Raw genomic sequence first — 8,598 nt, forward strand, 5'->3', positions numbered from 1 at the left:
ATGGACACAGATGTTAGCTTAGATAAGGAAGCAGCTCATACTATTATTCTTAGTCCATTACATGTTTCTTCCACTTCATAATGTCTTTGCAAGGTTCCATGCTATTCTTTCAATGTCTTTTAAATTCACTGATTCACTCCAACCTATCACCAGATGTCTTATTTTCCAAATTTATGATAGTAACTGGGCTCAGACAGTGAAAACTTACAGTGCAGGCTGACCCCCTGCTCCCAGTGCCTGTTCTTGGCCTGCCTCACTGTACTCAGGAATTCTCTCCACTCCTGGAGCAGCCATATGGTTGTGTTGGCACAGGCTCAACATCAGCATCAGAAACTGCAGAGACAAAATCCCAGCAAGAGCAGACTCTTCAAGGACTTAAACTAATAAACTCAAGGGATTTCTACTGAGCCTGTGCAAACTGAAATGTTTTCAAAGCTGGATTTCCAGAGGAACAGTATTGCTGGTACAAAAGCAGTTCATTTTTCTAAAGGCCCCATCCAGATGGAGATTCACACAAACATTCTCAGATTGCAGCCAGCACTGGCCAAGCAATGTGTGCAGTCTCACACACATGGGAGTGGGTTTTGGTCAATTCATATTGAAAACAAGACTTTAGCTGCATATGAAAAATGTGTTTTAACTTCAAGACAAATTTCTAACAGTCTAAAAACTCTTAAGGAGATACCTTAGAAGCTGTGGCTGGTGTTTCAACTATGCACAGGCAGGGTTTGCTGCCAGCCCAGCTGGCAATGGTTGGACACAATTAGCTCAAGCCCTTAATAAAGGATAAGGCTACCTATGGGAGACTCTGCACAGGATTTAACTGAGTTTTATTTATCTCAAAAACTCGACAAGCTAGTGTTATCTTGCTGAAATAATTTGGGACAAAGCATTTGCAAATATTGCAAATATTATTTGAAATTTATTTTGACTCAGATTTATTTTAAGCAATTCATCACACAGGTTTCTAATGCATCACTTTACTTGCAGAAAATTCAGTTTGTGTTCAGAACTGCTGTAGTTGGATAGTGTGTCATTTTTGTATAAGTATTCTATTATCATATTTGGGTTAAGTTAATCCATAATGTGGGTGCCCATCCCTGGAAGCGTTCAAGGCCAGGTCAGATGGGACTTTGAGCAACCTGTTCTAGTGGAAGGTGGGTGGAACGAGATGCTATTTGAAGTCACCCAGACCATTCTGTGATTATCAAATCACCGGAGAACCAGGGTTCGTTTTAAGTGCTTACCAGTCTGGGTGTTGCTGCCTGCTCAGTGCAGGTTCCAGTACTTCACAAAGCACCCGTGAGAGCTTTTGTGGTACCACAGAAAGGAGCGGTGGCTGAGAGCAGTCTCACAGCAGCACCCCTGTTCTAAAACGGATTTGAAAATTACTGAGCTTTTAATGCAGAGAAAAGCGTGCAGGAGGCAGACTGAGGAATGGGGAAATCAGCCGTGCTCCTAGGCCACGCAGAGCGCAATTAACGTCCTGTCTCAGTTTATGGGTTGTGCTGAGTCAGACCTCGGGAATGCTCTGAAAGTAAAATTCCAGCAGTGTGTTATTGTTTAAAACTGTAGAACATAGTTCCCAGTGACCCCGGGAGGGACCCAGGCGCAAGGGGAGACTGTAAGGAAAGGTGTGCCGGAAGAGGAGGGGGAAGAGGCGGGGGGAGCGGCCGGAGGAGGGGCAGAAGGAGCCGGCGGGGAAGGAGCGGGCGGAGGCGGGGCTGGGTGAGGGCGGTCGGAGCGATCGGGTGGGCGGGGAAGGGTTGATCAGAGCGGGCGGAGCGATCGGGTGGGCGGAGTGCGGGCGGTCGGAGCGGTCAAAGCGGGCGGAGGCGGGGCGGGCTGCGGGCGGTCGGAGCAGGCGGGGAAGGGGCGGGCGGAGGCGGGGCGGGGCGGGGGCGGTCGGAGCGATCGGGTGGGCGGGGTGCGGGCGGTCGGAGCGCGGGCGGTCGGAGCGGTCAAAGCGGGCGGAGGCGGGGCGGGGCGGGGCGGGCTGCGGGCGGTCGGAGCAGGCGGGGAAGGGGCGGTCCCGAACCGAACGCTCGCGGGAGCCGCCGTGACCCAGCGCGGCCATGGCCGGCTTCATCAACTTCGCGGACGAGGAGGAGGTGCGGGCGTACCTGGAGAACCTGCACGTCGAGTACAGCTACCAGTGCTTCAAGGAGAAGGACCCGGACGGTAAGGCCCGCCCGGCACCCCGCCCCGCGCCGCGGGGCCGGCAGGAGGCTCAGGCCGTGTCCGTGCCTTGCAGGCTGCCAGCGCTTCGCCGATTACCTGGACGCCGTCAGGAAGGATTTCGTGGCGGCGGCGCGGGTGCTGCGCGACAACTGCGAGGTGCATGGGCACAGCGAGAGCTGCTACAAACTGGGGGCCTACCAAGCCCTCGGCAAAGGTGGGCAGGGGGTTCTGGTGCTCGGGGCGCAGGGGCCTCCCCTTCCTCCCTGGGCAACCTGTTCTGATACCTGGCCACCATCACATCTGACCTTGAAGGAGCAACTACCTGTCCCGCCCCTTTCGTGGTCACCTCATAAAGGTTGGGGGAGGATGGAAAACCTAAAATTGGTTCCTTCTGAAAAATCAGCTCTATGTTAACTATGTAATCTTTTTTTTTTTTTTTTTTAATAATTACATCTGTTAAAACAGGTAAGTATAGCCAGGACTCAGTGTTGCTGCATATTCAGTTCATAACACTTCTTCTTGTCAGACTATTCTCAGTGAAAGTCAGAAGGAAGCTCACAGACTAGTAACATGCATGCCTAAGTAGTTCGCAAGTCTGTTCAAAATATATTCGTTGGCACAGTAATGGAAAGCACTTAAATTAGTCAGAGATCTTCCAAATGACAGTACTAGTAAGAAACAATATTTTTTCTGTAGTTCAAAACTACTAACAATCTTGGTGTAGGTATACTGGCAAAATAGTATTTGCCTAGTGTAAGATATCAAATCCATGGATGTAGTAGTGGAAAGAGTGTTTTGTGGGTCTGGGTTATTTTTTGGAAAGACATTAGCAAAATGTTTGTCACTGAGACAACAGTAATGTCTCTGAAGTCCTAAATGTTGACTGTAGTATTGGAAGTGATGGATGCTGTATTTCCAGTGGGAAGCATCTTACAAAGCAGAAAGCTCCCAGCTCTTTTAACACATCCTCATAGTAATGTTTTCGTTCTTGGCTGACAGGTGGACTCGACCCAGATTTGAAAGCTGCCTACAAATCTTTCGTGAAGTCATGTGAGAAAGGAGGGAAGAAGTCAGCAAATGCATGTCACAGCGCCGGGCTGCTGGCCCACGACGGGAGAGCCAACGATGATCAGCCTGACCCTGTTGTTGCTAGAGACTATTACACAAAAGGCTGTGATGGCAATTTTGCTCCCAGCTGCTTCAACCTGAGTGCGATATATCTGCAGGGAGCACCTGGGGTCCCCAAGGACATGAGCCATGCCTTGAAGTACTCGCTGAAAGGCTGTGAGCTGGGACACGTGTGGGCTTGTGCCAACGCCAGCCGCATGTACAAACTGGGAGATGGCGTTGAGAAGAATGATGCTAAGGCAGAGGAGCTGAAAAACAGGGCAAAACAGTTGCATAAAGAACAGAAAGAAGCTGCAAGTTCTCTAACATTTGGGGAATAAAAGTGGCAGTTGCAGATATTAAGACTGTAGTTTTTAAATGGCAAGTGAACTTGTTATTTAAATTGTGAGCATACAGTTTTCATTTAAATAAATATCCTATATTTGGATATGCAAATAAAATTATATTTTTGTGGTGTCAAAAATTACTATTTCTGCTGTGCATTTCTGTGTGTTTGAATACACAAGTTCTTAAGTGTGTCTTGCTTAGATCCTTCTGTTCTTTTTGAGGAATCCAAAAACTTGTGGTCTTTTGAGAATTTGTCCCCATGGTTTCAAGCACAAAGGGTCTCTTTTGTGTGCAACACTTCAATATTCAGGCTTGTGCTCTGACAAGTTCTAACACACACAACAATCACAACTGCAGGTAATCCTAGCTTGGACAGTCTGAACTGTTCCATCTCTCACAGGCATTTTCAGAACTTTGATAGCTGCACACTTGTGTGAGCTGCTCTAAGGCATGGATATTCATCTGTAATTCCATACGTCTAAACCAGTTCCCAGCTCCTTTACTTCCTCCAGTTGCCAACTGCTCTGTGACTGTTATCATATGTGCCTGAGTGCTTCAGGCTGCTCTCTCAGCATACATGATTGCCCCTAATTTGATCACACACAAATAGTTTTGCCTTCCTGTCAGCTTCTGGAACATTATGTTCTATTTGCCTAATTCAGGTTAGGGAACAAGGTGCTAACTCATCAGATCCTGGACTCAAATCCATAGCCTATATATATACAAACTGTAGCTTGACATACAGATGCTAAAACAGCTGTTTAAATAAGCAGGGCAGTGTTTGTAAATGTATTCATGTGCTAACAGGGTCCTTTGTGTGTGTAAATATATGAAAAGTTTGTGGTGTGTATGTTTTGCTGTAAATTTGCTACTCAGAACCTGAATCCTCTGGCTCTGGACTAAATAAAGATACAAACTTCACTACTGAAATAAGTGAAGTGGGATTAAAAGCAACATTACTTGGACTATGGCCACAAGTGAAAGCAGAGTTGTTGGAATCTCACTGCATGTATGAGTTAAAGCAGTTCTCCCAATTTAACAGAGTTAAAGGAAGGATGTTTGCTGCTGGAACAGAAACCCAAGCAGCACAGCACAGTGGTGACACAGGCACCCTGTAACAACAGATGGCAGTGTGTGAAAACTGCACACTGGTGTGGCTCTGATACTCAGCAGCCTGGAAAAAAAACAAATAGCAGTGGCAAAATCAGAGTAATTTTTCTGTATCAGTTATTATTATTTTTTTGGCAGTTTAGAAGGGTAAAGCTCTTAGAGGAGCACTCATTGCCTGATTTTTTTGCTAGGTACTATTTTGGGCATTTGCTTCACTTGGGAAAGGTAAGTAAATGCTACCTCTGTGGAGTGTAACACTTGTAATAAAACAGTTTGGAATCCATGTGTTCAGGAGCTGGCAGTTACAGGTGGGTCAAGGCACTGGAGAACTGGGTGGTATTTTAAACCCTGTAATGCTCACTGCCACAGAGTGCCTTGTTCAGATCCTCAGCCCAAGCACCAGAGCAGTTTTCTTCCAGCAGGACTAATGACTGTCAGTGATCCTCCCAGGAATTTTCAAACAACACAGCCAACAAGCACCAGAGAGCATCCTCGGTAGAATGACACACACTGTGGATAATTAAAGCCACATATAAAGTGCATATTGTGGGGAGGTTTTTTCATACCACTTGAGAACTCACAGACTTTCAGAGTCTAAATACTATAGAGCAAACCAAACCATTTTCATCAAAGCTGTGAAGTGTGTAAGATAAGTTTACGAAGTGTCATCCAATTTTGCACCACTGGTTGAGAAGGCAAACCCAAATTAAGGAAAGCTCTTGTGTTTTCAGGCTGTCTCTGGACAGTTTGCTGCCTGCTCTGGGCACACCTGTATCTTTTTTACACAGATATTGATAATGCTGTAACAGATGCATTTAGATAGCTATGGCCCTTGCCTATGTGACTCTTCTCCCTCCAAAGTGACAAAGCACCCAAAAAAAGTCAGCCAGTCTCATTGCAGTGTATTACAAATTATATGAGGTTAATGCAGTCTGTAGCAGAGTATAGACTCTATAAATAGCAGTCTATTCTCAGCTTCAAGATTCTGTTCAGGAGACATAATCAAAATCTTTAAAGAGGTGAAAATTTTCCTGCAAATCTTGGTTTATAACCATCTTGCTCTGGTATTATGGGGGTATTATCAAAAGGCCAATATCTTCCTGCTCTTCCTTTTTACCTGATGTAACAAAGGCTAAATTTTATGTTCTCCTGGAAGAAAACTTTCTTCAAAGCCTCTGAGATCATAAAGAAAAAGTGATAGATATGTGATCATAGCAGAATACTTGGAAATATGGAAGAACCTGTTGATCTCTTCAGGATCAGTGGGTTTTCTAAGAAATGAAGGCCTTTTTTTTCAGCTTCACAGCTCCTAAACCACTGTCTGCTTTCCCTTTCATTTGTTTGCATTGATCTAAGTGTACAGCCAGCCTCCATTAATAAAGCAAAAATGTACTTCAGAAGGAATCAACCCTAATTAATCAAATGGACATGTGAATACATTGCTGTAAATGATGAAAGCATTCTCTACAGGATGCTTCCTGCAGCTGTGAGAAGATCACCAGTGGAGGGCTGGTTTTGAACTGAGATTAAACACTGGCACCACATCATGTGTCATTAAGTGTCATTTGGATTAATCCTGGACAAAAGATGCTGTCGGGTAAAGAAGCCACATGATTTTGTGGAAAAAGAGAGTTGTTCTGGTGGCTCTGTTTCTATGCCATATTGTAATAAAAAGAGTTTTGCAGCTTGCTGACCTTTTGTTCAGCCATCAGTAACAACTCCTCTCTGCAATATATGTGTGAAGGGAGTTCTTGTGGCTGTACACACCCACCCAGAGGGATGGTCTGGGAGACTTTGTGTCATTGTCACACCAAGAAACAAAAATAGTAGTGTTCCCTGTTATAGCACAAACTTTTTGTGCAGTACAGAAAGAAATTCACTCTGTTGGCAATTTTTCACTTCATCATGTGAGAGAGAACTCTCAAGTAGTTCTTCTCCTTTGGTAGGTGGAGAAGGAAGAATTTCTCCTTCACTTATGCTTCCCAGCATCTCCTCCACTAAACCTCAGAGTGACACAGTTCTGCTCAGGGTTGGTTTTTTTGTGGGGGGTGAAGCAAGAAGAGAAAGGCAGGAAAAGGAGTCATGGCACAGCAAGAAAAACATCAGAAAATAAGCAATAAATCCAGTTGTATAATGATTGCAGTAATCTGTGCTGGGGTAACACTCAGGGTTCAGTTCAGATCCTGACATTAGGCCATTTGTGTGCACCCACAATGACACCCCTGATCTAGAGATCCATGGTCTAAGATTCAGGACTGTCCAAAGTCCCCAGCACATATTTCAGTACTAAACACTGGTACCCTCCAGACACTGTATCAACAAAACAGCCCAGAATCCACACAAAACAGATTTCCTCAAGACTTTTCAGACTACAAGGATCAATTCTGTGCCAAATTCTTGATGCCTGATTTCATTTGCCAGATCTGTAGCTTCCCAGTGCTTTTTTTTTCTGTATCCATACTTGAAGCAAGCACAATAACCAGTAATTACACTAATTTTAGGCTATATCACATATTTCTTATTTGTTGTTATTGTTTTCTTTTCTTAATATTAGTTTAAAATTACTGTGCTATATTTGTTCCAAATAAACTTCTTACAGACACACTTTGTTTTTTGCAGTCTTGTTTGTAATACCATAATATGGTTTTGTAATATTTTAAAAAATGTTTTTGTAATCTTTTTACCCCAGACATTTGTGTGCTATGGAATGATAAAATTTAGGCCACTTTGGAATGGTGATTTCAGATGGAGATTTGTGAACAGCATAATTGCAAGGCATTCATGTGCTCAAATTCACAAGAGTGGTGGGAGTTCTCTGTAAGTTCTCATTCTGTCTATGCAAAATTGAAGTACAGTGCTTTATACATAGAGTTTTTCTTAGCAAGTGGTACAAAAGAAGAAAGAAAGAAGATGAAAACAGCAGTTTATACAGCTGTTGTCACCCACAGGATTCTAGTGCACTTCACTGAGTCCTTCCCAGCTCATAGAGAGCCATTCCATACAGAGCTGGGGCAAGAAAACCATCAAAGAAAAATTCATTGTTTGGCTGTGATGTAATTTTATATCTTGAAGATGAGGCTAACCTGAATTTATGTTAGAAGTTCCTTATTCTGACAATCCTCTTTTGACACAACAGCCTGGTGTGAACATTTCATTTTCACCAAAAACACTGAAAATAAGTGGGTTGGTTTCCTTCCAGCTCTCCTGCCACTGGAAGCATGCCATGTTCCTACAGAGCTTCCTGCCCAGGAAACTCTTGTTGCTTTGCAACAATCTTTTCTGCAAACTCCTGAGAAGGAAACCTGGCTTATATCTATGTTTCAGGACAGGAGGACAAGCCACTGAACAGCTACTGACTCATTGCAGGATACATGATGTCAGTGGGGGCCTAGACTGATTATTCTCCAAATGATGGCAAAGACTTGTCAATTCTTTACAAGCCAAGAAACACTAAGATGGGAAACTGGCCTTTAAATGCTATTCTGATAATATTTATGGAGTATTATTCCAGACAGATGTGATAGCCACCTCAGCACAAGTGTTATCAATAACAGCTGAAGAGAAAATAAGGAGCTGTGACACTGTCAACAGTGCAAGCAGCCCTTCAGAGAAGTTATTTTCTGTGCCTTTTTAAGTGAAATGTTTTCTCCACAGCATTGTTTTACTTATTTGTTCTGCAGCTGACACAAAGGCAATATAAAATATCTTACTTGTCAAGGAGGCTGAGATAGAGTGACATCAGCTGTCACAGGGACCCAAACTTGCCTTAGACTGGCAGCTCACACACTGTGGTATTCATGAGCAGACAGTGGCCCTCACAGATATTGTATATAATTGAAGCAAAACACTTTA

The 8,598-nt window shown here is 44.0% G+C and overlaps 1 protein-coding gene across 1 annotated transcript; it reads left to right on the forward strand.

The window, feature by feature from the left end:
• The first annotated feature begins 1,995 nt into the window (after positions 1-1,995).
• LOC117000109 (cytochrome c oxidase assembly factor 7) lies at positions 1,996-4,566 on the forward strand. Its single transcript, XM_033067497.1, has 3 exons — positions 1,996-2,181; positions 2,255-2,395; positions 3,181-4,566. Exons 1-3 carry the CDS (start codon positions 2,076-2,078, stop codon positions 3,627-3,629), a joined length of 696 nt encoding a protein of 231 aa, XP_032923388.1. The 5' UTR covers positions 1,996-2,075; the 3' UTR covers positions 3,630-4,566.
• Positions 4,567-8,598: the final 4,032 nt, after the last annotated feature.

Source organism: Catharus ustulatus, chromosome 9 (genome assembly GCF_009819885.2).
Source record: "Catharus ustulatus isolate bCatUst1 chromosome 9, bCatUst1.pri.v2, whole genome shotgun sequence".
Lineage (NCBI taxonomy): Eukaryota > Metazoa > Chordata > Aves > Passeriformes > Turdidae > Catharus > Catharus ustulatus.

Excerpts from the sequence above, each read along its gene's own strand:
- LOC117000109 (XM_033067497.1), top strand. The coding sequence starts at position 2,076 with ATGGCCGGCTTCATCAACTTCGCGGACGAGGAGGAGGTGCGGGCGTAC. Across the intron at positions 2,182-2,254 it reads CAAGGAGAAGGACCCGGACG|GCTGCCAGCGCTTCGCCGAT; the intron begins GTAAGGCCCGCC and ends CGTGCCTTGCAG. Across the intron at positions 2,396-3,180 it reads CTACCAAGCCCTCGGCAAAG|GTGGACTCGACCCAGATTTG; the intron begins GTGGGCAGGGGG and ends CTTGGCTGACAG.